We start from the raw sequence: 16,473 nt of genomic DNA, 5'->3' as shown, positions 1-16,473 counted from the left end.
GTCACTGAAACTCATTCACAAAGTCTCACTTCACATGGGAGGTGAGGTTCAGTGTGTTTTGAGGAAACTATTGACAAACCTCTGTCTACAAACTTCAAAATTGCCATTCACAGATCTGTGTTAATGGTGGTTAGGGGTGGTGGTTTCAATGGCATCCTTCACTTTTGCTTATTCCTTCTAGAAAGAAAGAAAAGGAAAATCACATTTAGTGAGGGCCACCTGCATGCTACAACTCACTGCATAGCTCCCAGTTAACCTTCATCGAAGCCCACTCTTTAATGGAGGGAGATGCATGGGATTCTAAACCGTCAAGTGTACATTGTTGCAAAAATCATTTGTATTTGACTTAGAATGAAACCAGAAACATCAAGTCCCAGAGATACTGACTCAGCTACATCCCTCCTCAATCTTCCTCCCTCATTCCTTACACCTGACTCAGGCAGGAGGAAAGAGGATGCACATCCTATATAGCAGATGCTTGTGTGTCCATGGCACTTATTTCTATGAGCTCCTTAGTTTTCTGAAGTTTCTGTGTACCTGTGGACAACAAAGCATTTGAAATTTTCCATTCTTCTAAGAAAGTGCTATCAAGAGAGAGAACAAAACACAATATTTAAGTACCATCTCTCTGCCGCTTCCACTGGTCTTGTCTGGAGAGAGATGGGCTAGAAAGAGATAAGTAAAGAACAGTCATCTTGGGCTCTCTGTGGAAAGCCCATGTGCCCCTTGGTTCTCCTGAGCAGAACCTACAGACATCTACCTATTGCTTGTCACTCTCATACGTAGCTCCTTTGTGGGTTGGTCACACAGGTCCCTTTGGTTGGTTGGTGGCCAGTTCCTTGGATCTGGTCACCACTTTTCTCACCATCGGCACACACACACACACACACACACACACACACACACACACACACCTCACAACTCAGCCACCAGGAAAGGCCCTTTAGAGCAGAGAATGGCTGTCAAAGAAGGAGAAGCCATGGGCCATATGGAATGGAGAACCTAGGGGCTGGAGGAGGCAGTGGAGAAGCAGAGTTGGAATAAAACCACAGAGAGCTTGCTGTCTGTTTGAAAAAGGAATGGGAGGGTTAAGCCCTCCCTCAGTGCTCTTATTCTTTCTCCTGATTAACAAAAATCCATTTGCAGAGAGTGATATGGACTTCACCGTCATCTGAGAGGTGGGGGAGACTGCCGCAGTGGTCTGACCCTGAGCAGGAGGTAGTCAGCCTACCCTGATAGAGCTGGGAGCACAAAAGGAAAGGAAAGGGGCCAGGAGAAGCTGTTCTCCTTTGAGGTCCCTGGAGGGACCTGAAGGGACCTACAGTGGGCTGCACCAAGGGCTGATGTGCCAGTCGCCCTGTACTTGGGCTCCACATGCAGACATTCTGCCTCAGTGACGGCATATGGGGGACTCTGACCTGTGCGAACAGAGTGTAGGCAAAGGTTTGAGAATCCTCAGCTCCACCCATGGCCCCTCAGGCCTCATTCCCTCCTCCACAAGGAACCTCTCTGGGTTCCATGGGGTCACTCCAGGCAGAATTGGAGTCTGGTGCAGTGCCCTAGAGAGGCAGAGTTGTGGGGCTGAGGGCCCCGAGTGAGAGTCAGTCCTGCTTCAGGGGGGCAGAGGGACATGAGAAGGCCAGGCTAGAGAGGGCATGAAGGGATTCCTACAGCAGACGGAGGGGAGATGGGGTCAGGATGGACAGGAGTTCTCTCTGAAGAAACCTAGAGTCTTAAAAACCCTCTGTCCCTGATATTTTAAAAGATTATCTACCAATGCTCCCAAAGTGTTAAGAATCGTCTAGGAGTTGGCAAACCAACCAAATCTTGTGTACTTGTGTTTTTGCAAATAAGGTTTTATTGGAACACAGTGTGCTAATTCCTTTATATATTGCCCACAGCGGCTTTCACACTCCAAAGACAGAGTAGTTGTGACCAAGACAAAAGGGCCTGAAAAGCCTCAAAAATTTACTGTCTGACCCTTTACAGAAAAAGTTAGCTGATTCCTGATTTAGGTTACCAGGAAGAGTTTTAAAGATTTTTGTGGTAAATTGACTTGAATTTTGATCCTGAATCTGTAACTTACTAGCAGTGTGAGTTTGTGTAAGTCTCTTCACCCTCTATGCCATAATTCCTCACCTGTGAAGTATTTGTAGCATTAGAAGAGAATAAATGAGCATATGCAGGTAGAGCATTTACCTGGAATCCCCTCCATAAACACACTTGTGTGTGTGTGCGTGCAGGGTCGGAGGGACTTGTACCCTTTGTCCTGGTTTCCTCCACACTGACTTTTTAAAAATTGTGGTAAAATATACATAACATAAAATTTACCACCTTAACCATTTTTCAGTATGTGGTTTGGTGGCATTAATTACATTCACATTGTTGTACAGCCATCACCACCCTCCATCTCCAGAACTCTTTTCATCTTGCAGATAGAAACTCTTTACTATAAAACACGAACTCCCTGCCCCACTCCCTCAGCCCCGAGAACCACCGTTCTACTTTCTGTTTATGAATTTGACTGCTCTAGGTACTGTATGATTCCACTTATATGAGTATAAGTGGAATCATACAGTATTTGGCCTTTTGTGACTGGTTTATTTCACTCAGCGTATTTTGTTTATCCATTTACCAGCTGATGGACACTTGGGTTGCTTCACACTTTGAGTGTGAATAATACTGCTGTGAACATGGGTGTACAAATATTCTTCAAGTCCCTGCTTTCGATTCTTTTGGGTACACACCCAGAAGTGAAATTGCTGGATCATATGATAATTCTGTGTTTAATTTTTCTAGGGTCTGCCATACTGTTTTCTAAAGTGTCCGTGCCATCATACTGTGATTTTAAGTGCAAGTCATTTGTCCTTCGGAGATAAAGAAAGGGCATTTCTGCTGAAGAGGGGTCCTTCCGTTTGTATCCAGCTGGTGCTATTCTGTTTGCATCCAGTCTGCATGAGTAAGGACGATTTTGCCTCTTAGAGGACATTTGGCAATGTCTGGAGACATTTTTGATTGAAATTACTGGAGAGGAAGGTGCTATGAATATCTACTAGATAATGTCCAGGGATGTTGCTAAATATCCTATTATGCACAGGAAGCCCCTCCCCTACCTTCCCCTCCAACAAAGAATTATCCACTCTTAGATGTCAATAGTGCAGAGGTTGATAAACCCCAGTTTATACCAAGCAATCAGCCCAAACCAAACATATCAAAGCACAAGACAGAAAAAAAGATATTTCCTGCCTCTAGGACCTCACATTCTCACCCCGAAGACATTGGGTTCTGGAAGCTGAGCTACACTACAGGGAAGAGAGGGTGATGGGTGCTTGGACAGAAGTCTGAACGGGAAAAGAAGGAAATTTTAATTCTGGCCATAAAGATGGATCTCTTCTGGTTTTCTCTTTAATGAATGTTCCCTTGGACCTGTTTAAAACTGTGCAAACATTCACTTTAGGCTCCATGAGGCATGTTACCAGTCTGGTGACCAGGAAAGTAAAGTAGGGGGGGTCTGGCTGGAGTGCGACGGAAGACAGCATTTTCCCGTGGTTCTCGGAACCTGAGCCCTCAGTAATGCTGCTGCAGGGTTGCACTGTGGTCCAGGTCCTGGTAAATTGCCAGTTTATAAGACCTTGCCTGGGAATCAGCAGTAGTGCTGGTCAGAAGCCTAGACCAGTATTCTGGAAATAGGTGTTCAGGATCCCCTGTAATCACTACTTAGTCGCTCATTTGTTTATTCAGTCATTTAACAAATACCTACTCCATGTTTGTCAGCACTGGGCTAGATCCTAGGAATACACTAGTGAGGAAAAATGGGTGGGGTTCCTGTTCTCAGAGGTGCCAGTCCACTGAGGTAGCAGACATTCATTCATCAATGAGTCAATCTGCGGTATGTAAAATACAAACTGAGATGAGATTTATACATGAGAGAAATATATTTTGGGGAGCATGCATAAAATGGCGGTTGCAGAGGCTTACTGAGGAAGTGGTGCCAGAGCTGAGAGTAAAGCAGAAAATCAGTGAACTTGAAGGCAGTGGAGGGAGGCCAGTGTTTAAAGGAGCCATGGAATTCTAAAGAGGCGGTTGGGCAGTGGGCTGTGTGAACAGGGCGAGCTGACTTTCTTCTATTTTTCTTCTTTCTCTTGCCTGCCCTTCCAGTTGAAAGTGAAAATGAAACAGGATCCACAAGTGAATCAGGATCTCTGGAGAGAGAGTAGGTAGTGATGTTGGCCAGATAGACTTTAGATGGTAGGTGGGCAGGTGTGGGCTGTGCAGATAGGGAGTTATAGAATGAATACATTGGAGCGCCGCCAGACTATAGTGGGACTCCTGAACGGGAAAGTGGTTCATTATCCCAGCTCTGGGCTCTGCTATGACTCTATGCAAGTCTCACAGCCTTGCAGTTTATTTAAACAGTGGGGTGAATAATCTCGTCTATAGACAGCCCTAGGTACCCAGGGGACAAGACTAGAATAAAACCAGTTGGTTTTACATAGCTCTGCAGGCCCTGAAAGATAAATATAGTTATTAAGACTAAAGAATTTTTCAAGTAAAGCCAATAAAGAGGGGTTAAAAAGTCTGGCATGGTGCAGCTTGTAGAGAAGGCTGAAGAAGCACTCAGTACTGATTTGCCAGGGCATGAAGAGTAAGATATAATATTGCTTGGAAGATATACTATTGCTTTCCCCATCTTCACTGACGACAGAAAGAGGAAACTGGCTTTGAGATGAAGACAAGGACTGGGATTAGATAATGGGAAGGATTTGTGATCAGAGGTGTGGTTAGATGCAGGAGTGGTGCCTAAGGTGTGGGGATGACTGAGCTTTTCTTGCTTCACGCTAATAAGACAAAGCGTACCAAGTGTGGGATGGTTTGGGCCAAAGGCAAATTGAGAGTCCCACTGACCTCTGCAGTTTCCTTCCAGCCCATTTCTAGCCCTAGCACAATGTGAGACATCACATTTCAGATCAAGTCCAGCAATTCTAGGCTGAGAGTGGGGAGAAAAGGAGGATATTCTCAAAAAGAAGTTCTAAAATCTGGGTGGGACAGGAACTTGGGTTTTCACTCCACCTCCGACATGATGCCTTTTGTTTCAGCGAAATTGATAAATTTCCTGCTTGCAAAATTGACTTGCTCTTCTCTCCTTATTCTCTTCCTGTGGCTTTTGAGACAGCTGGTTTGTGGATTGTTGGCAAGCCAGAAATTCTACTGTATGCGAAGTAGATGCACTTCTAGAATTTTCGTGCACACTTTGATTCCTCTTTCTTTAAGATTAAAAAACTCATTCATATTTAATTCAATTCTTCTAAATGGCTTCCACGTCATTCTGTCTTCCCACTTTGTAATGCATCATGGTCTCCCTTAATGCACGTACCTGCCAAATTAAACTTTATGGCTCATCAGCTAACAGATTGCCGTTGGATCAAGCCAAGTGTTCTTGCACGTTATGTCATGGGCTTTCACACCTGCCAGCATTTTTTTTTTGTTCAGATGGGTATATACCTTCTTCCTGTGCCCTGTTTTCATCATCTTTAGCTGTCAGTAACTTCTACACCGGCAATTTTGTGCAGTTGTCCCTTGGGTAACTGGAAGGGAGGAGAAGGGTCAGCTGGGATATACAATGAACTCCTTGGGAAGTCCTCATTTTGAGACCTAGATTATTAGAGTATAAGAGGATACTCGCTTCAGTTATGCAAATTAGCCTTGGCCCAGGGCCGCTACACATCTTGATAAACCCCAGTTTATACCAAGCAATCAGCCCAAACCAAACATATCAAAGCACAAGACAGAAAAAAAGATATTTCCTGCCTCTAGGACCTCACATTCTCACCCCGAAGACATTGGGTTCTGGAAGCTGAGCTACACTACAGGGAAGAGAGGGTGATGGGTGCTTGGACAGAAGTCTGAACGGGAAAAGAAGGAAATTTTAATTCTGGCCATAAAGATGGATCTCTTCTGGTTTTCTCTTTAATGAATGTTCCCTTGGACCTGTTTAAAACTGTGCAAACATTCACTTTAGGCTCCATGAGGCATGTTACCAGTCTGGTGACCAGGAAAGTAAAGTAGGGGGGTCTGGCTGGAGTGCGACGGAAGACAGCATTTTCCCGTGGTTCTCGGAACCTGAGCCCTCAGTAATGCTGCTGCAGGGTTGCACTGTGGTCCAGGTCCTGGTAAATTGCCAGTTTATAAGACCTTGCCTGGGAATCAGCAGTAGTGCTGGTCAGAAGCCTAGACCAGTATTCTGGAAATAGGTGTTCAGGATCCCCTGTAATCACTACTTAGTCGCTCATTTGTTTATTCAGTCATTTAACAAATACCTACTCCATGTTTGTCAGCACTGGGCTAGATCCTAGGAATACACTAGTGAGGAAAAATGGGTGGGGTTCCTGTTCTCAGAGGTGCCAGTCCACTGAGGTAGCAGACATTCATTCATCAATGAGTCAATCTGCGGTATGTAAAATACAAACTGAGATGAGATTTATACATGAGAGAAATATATTTTGGGGAGCATGCATAAAATGGCGGTTGCAGAGGCTTACTGAGGAAGTGGTGCCAGAGCTGAGAGTAAAGCAGAAAATCAGTGAACTTGAAGGCAGTGGAGGGAGGCCAGTGTTTAAAGGAGCCATGGAATTCTAAAGAGGCGGTTGGGCAGTGGGCTGTGTGAACAGGGCGAGCTGACTTTCTTCTATTTTTCTTCTTTCTCTTGCCTGCCCTTCCAGTTGAAAGTGAAAATGAAACAGGATCCACAAGTGAATCAGGATCTCTGGAGAGAGAGTAGGTAGTGATGTTGGCCAGATAGACTTTAGATGGTAGGTGGGCAGGTGTGGGCTGTGCAGATAGGGAGTTATAGAATGAATACATTGGAGCGCCGCCAGACTATAGTGGGACTCCTGAACGGGAAAGTGGTTCATTATCCCAGCTCTGGGCTCTGCTATGACTCTATGCAAGTCTCACAGCCTTGCAGTTTATTTAAACAGTGGGGTGAATAATCTCGTCTATAGACAGCCCTAGGTACCCAGGGGACAAGACTAGAATAAAACCAGTTGGTTTTACATAGCTCTGCAGGCCCTGAAAGATAAATATAGTTATTAAGACTAAAGAATTTTTCAAGTAAAGCCAATAAAGAGGGGTTAAAAAGTCTGGCATGGTGCAGCTTGTAGAGAAGGCTGAAGAAGCACTCAGTACTGATTTGCCAGGGCATGAAGAGTAAGATATAATATTGCTTGGAAGATATACTATTGCTTTCCCCATCTTCACTGACGACAGAAAGAGGAAACTGGCTTTGAGATGAAGACAAGGACTGGGATTAGATAATGGGAAGGATTTGTGATCAGAGGTGTGGTTAGATGCAGGAGTGGTGCCTAAGGTGTGGGGATGACTGAGCTTTTCTTGCTTCACGCTAATAAGACAAAGCGTACCAAGTGTGGGATGGTTTGGGCCAAAGGCAAATTGAGAGTCCCACTGACCTCTGCAGTTTCCTTCCAGCCCATTTCTAGCCCTAGCACAATGTGAGACATCACATTTCAGATCAAGTCCAGCAATTCTAGGCTGAGAGTGGGGAGAAAAGGAGGATATTCTCAAAAAGAAGTTCTAAAATCTGGGTGGGACAAGAACTTGGGTTTTCACTCCACCTCCGACATGATGCCTTTTGTTTCAGCGAAATTGATAAATTTCCTGCTTGCAAAATTGACTTGCTCTTCTCTCCTTATTCTCTTCCTGTGGCTTTTGAGACAGCTGGTTTGTGGATTGTTGGCAAGCCAGAAAATCTACTGTATGCGAAGTAGATGCACTTCTAGAATTTTCGTGCACACTTTGATTCCTCTTTCTTTAAGATTAAAAAACTCATTCATATTTAATTCAATTCTTCTAAATGGCTTCCACGTCATTCTGTCTTCCCACTTTGTAATGCATCATGGTCTCCCTTAATGCACGTACCTGCCAAATTAAACTTTATGGCTCATCAGCTAACAGATTGCCGTTGGATCAAGCCAAGTGTTCTTGCACGTTATGTCATGGGCTTTCACACCTGCCAGCATTTTTTTTTTGTTCAGATGGGTATATACCTTCTTCCTGTGCCCTGTTTTCATCATCTTTAGCTGTCAGTAACTTCTACACCGGCAATTTTGTGCAGTTGTCCCTTGGGTAACTGGAAGGGAGGAGAAGGGTCAGCTGGGATATACAATGAACTCCTTGGGAAGTCCTCATTTTGAGACCTAGATTATTAGAGTATAAGAGGATACTCGCTTCAGTTATGCAAATTAGCCTTGGCCCAGGGCCGCTACACATCAGGTAGAAGGCCAGAGGGCGGCATTAGCAGCTCTGCCAAGTTTCTCCTCATCAGTTGGTCTCTTCCCTTCCCTCACTGTGTGGTCCCAGTCAGCCCAGGACTCAGGTCTAGTGCTTATTTAATACCTTCTCACCAACCGTCTTGTCCAGTTCCCCTTAAAACACAAATACCCTTGGGGGATCGATACCTTAACATCTTATCAGGGAGTAGTTGAGAGCCAGCCTAGTGGGATAGGTGCAGGTCACTCAGAGGGAAGAAGAGGGCTTATTCAGCACCTCCTCGGAGCTAAAGAATCCACACATGAACTTACAAATGTGGTGCTGGGGCCCTGGGACATGAATGGCCTTCATAAGGGAAGCTTCTGAGTGTGACCCACACCTGCATCTCAGCAGGGGAGGTAGCGTGGCAGGGGAAAGGGGACTTGGCAGAGCAGGAGAAACTGGGCACAAAACCTGCCCTGCCGCTCGCTCAACAAGTTTGGTGGATCAGTGGTACTCTAGCTCTCTCTCCATACCAGGCCATATTCTTTATATTTGTTACCTCATTTAAATCGACAGCACCATGTTGTGTGGGAATTACCTACAACGGGATTCAGCCCTGCGCAGTTTCAGTTCTTTATACTTGTAAAGCATATTGTTTTTAGAGTCTCACCTGGATTTAACTCCTGGCAATGTCATCTACTGGCTAGGCAACCTTGAGACAGGTACTTTAACTTTACACTTCTCTAGGAAATGGTAATAATCATGCCCACCTCAGAGGATTAAATGCAAATATATATTTATAAATATAAATGATATATATAAATGTATTAATAAATATATACGTGTTTGTTTATAAGTCACTTAACAAATTGCCTAGCGCCCGGTAAATGGGTGGATGTTCTAATAGTCAAAGGAGGAAAGGATGGTAAAGTGGGCTTCAGAAGCTTGCTTCTCGCTTCCATAGGACAGAGCCAACACTAGACATTTTTTGGCAGGGGGCTCTGCAGTCCCAGTCAGCCCTCCATAGTCATCAGAGTGTTTACCAGTGTGGTCTGGGTTGTTTTCAGAGGCTCCATAAGGAGTTGCCACTCAGCCTGGAGGACCTGGAGGATGTATTTGATGCCCTGGATGCTGACGGCAATGGCTTTCTGACCCCAGAGGAGTTCACCACCGGTTTTAGTAAGTTCTGATGGATGCTAGGCCCCAGGGTGTGGGTCTACCTAAAGCTACATAAAATACACCCATGCCCTGCCAGATCTGAATGTCCTTGTAGCACAAGCTTGCCTGTCCTGAAGTCTCCAGGCTCTGGATTTGGGGGGCCTCTTTTCACATGTCCTCCTTGGCTGCTTATACTACTGTACTGCTCTCTCATTGCTTACCACACTGTCACTGCCTGTCACTGCCAAGTCCTCTGCCACCCAAGAATAGCCAGGGGTATGTAGGGAAGCTCTGGCAGAAGGCCTAGCATGAAACGGGGAGCTGAGATGAGATTCACAGCCCCTTATTTCTACCTTGATACGAGTAGACGACAAAGTGGGATGACTGCCTGGCTCACTTCCAACTGGGTCTGACCGAGTCTTCCTGGTTAAGGGATGCAGCTATCAAAGGAATTTATAGAGGATTTGAACAGACCAGTTACTCTCAAGGTAATCTGGAGGAAGGAGAACTGAGATCCATGAACAAGACAAAGAAACCAGATATGCCATCAAATCATACTGATCCGGTATTGATTAGAGTAAATACTGGTCAGATATATCAACAGGCAAGTTCTGCCACACATCTAATTCATACAAGGCGTTGTATAGTTTACTTAGAAGTATCTGATGCCTTGCCTGACCTTGAGGAACTTATAATTGACAAGGGAGGATAAGACAGATTGCTGTATTACTTACTAGGCAGTATGAATATGGAAAAAGAGCACCCGAAACTGTTAAGTAACTTGTGAATGTGAAATACAGCAATGCTGGCAGTACGGATGGCTAGATGATAACGTGCAGCATAGGCAGTCAGGCTACTAGAGTGTGTTGGAGGGAAAGGTCTTATTGTTTAGAGAAGAAATCAATGAAGAGATGAGTTCTAAGCCTGACTTTAAAGGATTAAGAACCACCATGATAGTACCTGTCACGCACTCTGCCTTTCCCAGGTTCTAGCACCTCTAACAGTATCTCTTGGAAGTAGGAAAGACACCAAATCAGAAACACGGCATCCAGGGATCTTTGCCATGGGAAGATTTCCCTTTTTCTCCTCTCAGGTGAACTTCAAATGATTCCTGGCAACTGAGAAAGTGAAGGTCTTCCTGGGCGAGTATTGCCTAATTCAGACCCTTATGCCATGCATTTCCCAGGTCACTTCTTCTTCAGCCAGAATAAGCCAACTCAGGAAGATGCGGGTGAACAGGTGGCTCAGCTCCAGGAAGAGAAGGTATATCAATCCAGAGGAGAAGAGGAACTGGGTGGCATGGATGAAGATGAGGAAGCCCAGTTCCAGATGCTGATGGACAAGCTTGGAGCACAAAAGGTTTTAGAAGAGTAAGTAATGACAGTGATTTGGGGTGGAGCCCAGCCTAGGTGCAACCTCTTTATCTGCTCCATTCAACCATTAACATCCATTAAGCCTCAGTGCCAGGCCCAGGCTCCAGACTTACTCCATACAGCCTTCCCTTTGCAATGACCTGTCTGTGTGTAATGGTCGAAAGGCTCTGTCTCTGCCTTTACACTTCTTTTCATGGGAATCGCCCTATCCCCCTTCCCTCCCACTCCCCTCATTTCCTGCTATACATTATCAGCACAGTCCTTAGCTCAGCAAGGAGTGCTCACACATCGGAGGGCCATGCCAGGCCTTGAGGTTTTTCAGTGAGTTTTGCCTAAGGCTTCACTATCAGCTCACCAGCACTGCCACCTCTACTGGAGCCACCCTACCATGGCGTGCTCTTGGCAAAAGCACTCTCTATAGAAAGTGTTTGCATGTTGTAACCCTGAGCCTAACCAACCCCGTCTGGAAGCCAAAGCAGGAGATTAACCAGTTTTTACCAGCCCACCACATGAGTGATTAGTAGCTCTGCTGAAAATTTTAGATGGTTAGAACTACAAAGAAAACATAATACCCCCCCTTTTTTTTTTTTTGAAAAATGCATTTTGAAATAGACACCTAGATCTAATCCCTGACATTTAAAACAAAATGAAATAAAGTGATATCAAAAATAAAATAAGAAAAATTAAAAAAAAAAAAGTGATGGTATGCCTAATGGAAACCAGACAGGGACCTGAAAAAAAATAGTCTGCCCCCTTTTCCCATTGCCTTTTGCCATTTCATTTTTGATTCTCTAGGTCTTGGGTTGGGTGTGTGTTTCATAAGGGGTGAGACTGGCCTCATGATTGGAGCTGATGTGTCCTGAGCTTGATAAGAGGAGACTCCGTGGTGGAAGATGATAAAGAGGAAGCGAAAGATAAGGGGCCTGTACACAACATGCAGGCCAAAGAAAGGGTCTGTTGCTCTGTGAATTTTTTAGCAAATGATAGACTGTGCGAATGATTTGATAGACTGTGTCAGAGTTGACAAAAGCTGGCAAAAGCTCTTGTCAGTCAAGGAAGGGACAGGAGGCCTAGGAAGAGAGCCCTGTGGGAGGCTCTGAACAGGAAACAAAATGACACATTGGCAGTGGCAGCAGCTCTGCTGCAGGCCTCAAAAGAGGCTGGTGTAGGCACAGATCTGCAGAGCTGGTGTGGGGCAGGTGGGTGTGCTGGGGGTGCAGGTACATGGGAAGAACATTAGTTAGATACCTGACTCAGCTTCTCTGATAAGGGGCCAGAGCACAGTGACCACTGCCAGTAACTCCATGAAGCCTCATCCTGGAGAAGGGGGAAGGAGAGGGCAGTGTAGGCAAGCCAAGGGACTGTAATGAAAAAGAGCTGCCTCTCCACCTGCCCATTACTTCCAGGGCAGCCAGGCAGAGCTGCCAAATCAGAGTTCACCGGATGTCACTCTGAGGACCTATGTCAAAGGCCTGTGCAGAACCGAGTCGGTATCAAATATCCTGGAGAAGAGAAGGCTCTAGGGAAGGTTTCAAGAGTGGTCTACACAACTCAATATGTGGAAGATGGTGACCAGCAATTTCCATCCTCATTGAAGTTGAACAAGAAAGGAGTGGGCTTAAGTTATAACGTGAGGGAAATGGTCATTACTGTGGGACCTCAGATAAGCAAATAGATGAGGCTGTGAAGACTCTACAACTTTACTCACAGAGGTGGTTTTTCTGTTGTCTTGGAAGCAGGGAGATGGACAGATTGAGTTCCCAGAATCCATTCTAGCCCTGTACTCTTATATCCTTCCGGGAGGAGTACTCTGGGTATAGACAGGACATCTGGACTCCCGATGTTTTTGGTGGTCTGATTGGCTCAGTAATTTTGCAGCTTATGGGCCTGACTTATTTTTCATCAAGGGTTGGAAGACTTGTCCCTTCTCCAGAAATTCGGGGGGAGGTGATGTAGCTATGACTAAGTGGTTCAGAGAGACTTGAAGAGGGTCCGGTGGGTCTGCAAATCTCACTGGAGGCTCTAGCCCAACTGATGGCTCTGCCAGGCTCCATTAGGAACCTGGCAGATGTGAATAGATAGCTCTAGACTAACAAGGTGGATCTTGATTTTTATAATGCATTTACTTTATGAGAGGAGCAAACTGCCACAGTGACAGGAGGCCATTGTGATATCTCCCTGAGACCTTTTACCTCTGAACTTTTTGTGCCATCTTCGTTATGCCTATACAATAAAGTAGATAGCCACAACATGCTCTGTGTGGGTAAAATGGAACTTATTACGGGAAACAGAGAGGCTCCTTACCTCCCCTTCTCTTGTTTCCCAGATTCCTTCATGTCATCTACTTAAGTGCTAGGTTCTCAACAGGATATAATTACTGTTGGGTGAGTGGATAGATGGATGGATGGATGGATGGATAGATGGATGGATGGGTGAATGGGTAGATGGATGGGTGGTCTAGATAAGCCGGTGGATGTTTGCATGAGATGGAGCAAGGGAAGGAAGGAGGGAAGGAGGGACGATTAGATAGCTGATGAGATAAATAACCAGAGGTAGGTTTATTTCTCAGTCAACCTCTTCTCAGAGAGTAATATTTATGTTCCAGGCACGTTGCTAACAGAGTATTATCAAATATCACTTCTGAGGAAAGTTCCTCAAATATAGTGCTCGTTGCACAAGCACAAAGGATTTTATTATTTATCTTGAGGGTTTCTGCTAATAGCTACCCTCAGATCAGAGTGGCTTTTGAATTTAATGGGGTGCAAATCAAATTGCTCTCCGGCTCAGTGGGATCATTGGCTGTAGATTATTGAGTTTCTCCAGAAATGTGTGTGCCACCTCCCCATTCCTCCCCACTGATCAGCATGACCCTGGGTGTCTTTGTTGCTGTGCATGCACACATGTGCCCTGTGTGCCTGTTTAGGGGTGGGGCAGTCTCTGGGCATGTCTCTCTGTGTCTTTGTCTCTCTGCATGCTCCATCCCTCCCAACTTTCTATTTGTTTTTCCATGTGTGCACACACATTTTTCACACTTGCTCCTTCCCTCCCTTTCACCTGTCAGTCATTTCCGGTGCCACCAGGCCCCAGTGGGGTGCTGCGTATTCTCTTTCAGTCCTCACAGTGACATTTGCTTTCTGCCATCCATCAGATGGCATGTCTTTACCTCTCAGCTGTGAGGACCATCCTTCCTCGGGTGACAAGCTCTCTCCTGTAGTTCCACAGCATTTTTCCTCACATGCTCTGGGCTCCCATCCTCTCTTCTTCTGGGCATCTGAGATGTGCATGCTCAGCACCACCAGCCCATTGAGAAAGATGGGAGAGTGGAAGCAGTCAGGCGAGGCAGATGAAGAGGCCAACATGGGACCAGACAGCCCTGAGTTTGGCTCCATCATCTACGAGCTGAGTGGTCTGAGACAGCTCACCTCATCTCTCTTCATCTGCTTCCTCACCTGTAAATGAGTGATGGCAGCACCTGCCTCATAAGTTACTGTGAAGATAAAATGAGCTAATGTGCATACAACAAGCACTCGATAAATGTTAGCTACTGTCATCATTATAATGATGATACTATTGTTTCCGGCTGTCATTTTCACATCTAGGAACCTCTGTATCCCCATAAAACCCTGTTTCCACACTCTCACATTAACATTCCTTTTCCTCTTGCAGTGAAAGTGATGTCAAGCAACTCTGGCTGCAGCTGAAGAAGGATGAACCTCACTTACTGTCCAACTTCGAGGATTTCCTGGCCAGAATCTTCTCCCAGCTCCAAGAGGCTCATGAGGAGAAGAACGAACTGGAGTGCGCCCTGAAAAAGTGGGTACCTTCAGTTGCTCTCTGTACATATGTACGAAAAACAACATGGAGTGCACCTCCTTATCACCAGCTGGCCCCATAGCTGGCATTTCGTGTGTGTGTGTGTGTGTGTGTGTGTGTGTGTGTGTGTGTGTGTGTGTGTGTGTGTGTTTAAGCCCTCACTCACATTTATTAGGCCCTCACCATGCACTAGGCACTATTCTAAATACTTTAGATACACTCGCTTATTTGGAGTACTTATTATTATTGATGTTTACAGATGAGGAAACTGAGGGACCGAAAGGTTAAGTGACATGCCCCAGAACACACAGCTCATAAGTGGCAGAACCAGGATTCAGAGGGAGACAGCCTGGCAACTGAGACCAGTCGGAAAACCTACCTCTAAACAAGAAGGCCCCAGCATACTGGACCTACCCCCCAACTTCAGACTGGTCCTCGGTCCACTGAATTTTCCCCTCTCCTGACCACTCTCTCCCATCATAACCTCACATCTTTCCTGCTGCCATCTTTGCCCCTAGGATCTCTCCAGGTAACTAGTGATTTCTAGGATTCTTGCTTTGCCTAGAGGAGACAGACCAGGCCAGGTGAACACCAACAGCTGAAGAAGCTGCTCAGGAATCTAATGGGAGGCAGTCAGGCACCTATGGGAAGGGGAACAGTGTAGTGATGCCCATCTGCCTGTGGAAATGAGTGCACTACTGGGGTGCTGAGCTTGTCCAGAGCCACTGAATGTACAATCCAGCAAACAGCTCGTGTGTTGTGAAACCTGGTGTAATTAATTCATAATCTTGAAAGTGCAGCCAAAATGCAAGGCTGGTTTTGGGTAGAGATCAGAAGATGCTAAAGTGGTCCTCCCCCATGCCCCTGCCACACACTCTTGTCCCTACCAGAGATCCACTCATATTCCATAGGAATCCTTCACAGTGCCGACACAGATCATACACCCCTCTGGGCGAATGCTTCCTGGCATCCGGTCCCCGGCACTGCCTCCTGGGGGCCGCATTTCAGAGTCTGTGCAGACATGGCCTTAGTGAAAGCACGTGAGCCCCTAATTTAAAAAGAGATCGCCATGTGGCTTTGTAGATCAACTGTCCACACATCACCCTGCTCGCCTTTGCATCTGTGCCTCCCCGACATTAACTTTAAAACTTGTTGAGGGCCACTGGGTATACACAGGTCTGGAAAACAGGACCTTTAAGACACTGAGTTATGAGAAAGTTGTGAACAAGTTGTGCTGGACAGAACATGATTTGGCTAGGGAATGTTACAGGTATTCTGGGAGAGGCCCCCCAAAGCTCAGAGGACAGAAGTATCGAGGGTACACTTCTATGTAGTCTTTACCTGATTAAGCTATGAACCAGACAGAGCCAAGTTTGAATGTTGGCTCTGCCATTTACTAGCTGTGTGACTTAGGCCAAATTACTTAACCTCTTGAGTCTCAGCTTCCTTATCTGTAAGATTGAGATGATAATAGTATCCATCTCATAGAGTTGTGATAATATATGTAAGCATTCACATATATTATTACAAGTGCTGATACATAAGTATTCAATGAATATTATACTAATTATTATTATTGTTTAAAATGTTTATCAGTCTTAGATGATTTGCTGTGTTGAAATGCAGAGTTTGAGCCTTGATATAATCATAAGTTTATGGATGAAGTTTACAGATCTCTTTACCCTTCCAGACAGCATGGTGTAGAGCCTTGCTACTTAAAGTGTGTTCCATGGACCAGCAGCACTGGTATCACCTGGAAACTTCTTAGGAATGCAGAATCTCAGACCTTGTCCAAGCCCTACTGAATCTGCATTTTTAACGAGGTGTCTAGTGCTTTATGTGTGGATTTGAGAAATGGGGG

General features: G+C 45.4%; 1 protein-coding gene across 6 annotated transcripts in view; it reads left to right on the top strand.

The window, feature by feature from the left end:
* The window catches only part of LOC105297282 (EF-hand calcium-binding domain-containing protein 4B), a 124,143-nt gene that overhangs the window by 58,466 nt on the left and 49,204 nt on the right, over window positions 1-16,473 (top strand). For all 6 annotated transcript variants that reach the window (XR_002782205.1, XR_002782206.1, XR_002782204.1 and 3 more), the window contains 3 exons: window positions 9,336-9,447; window positions 10,613-10,796; window positions 14,466-14,612. Coding sequence is in view for 3 of the 6 variants with exons in the window: in XM_011367871.2 (XP_011366173.1) it covers window positions 9,336-9,447; window positions 10,613-10,796; window positions 14,466-14,612 (443 nt within the window). In the remaining 3 variants the exon portion in view is untranslated. The remainder of the gene's footprint in view (window positions 1-9,335; window positions 9,448-10,612; window positions 10,797-14,465; window positions 14,613-16,473) is intronic.

This window comes from Pteropus vampyrus, unplaced genomic scaffold (assembly GCF_000151845.1).
Source record: "Pteropus vampyrus isolate Shadow unplaced genomic scaffold, Pvam_2.0 Scaffold137, whole genome shotgun sequence".
NCBI lineage: Eukaryota > Metazoa > Chordata > Mammalia > Chiroptera > Pteropodidae > Pteropus > Pteropus vampyrus.
This window is presented reverse-complemented; position numbering and strand designations above follow the sequence as displayed.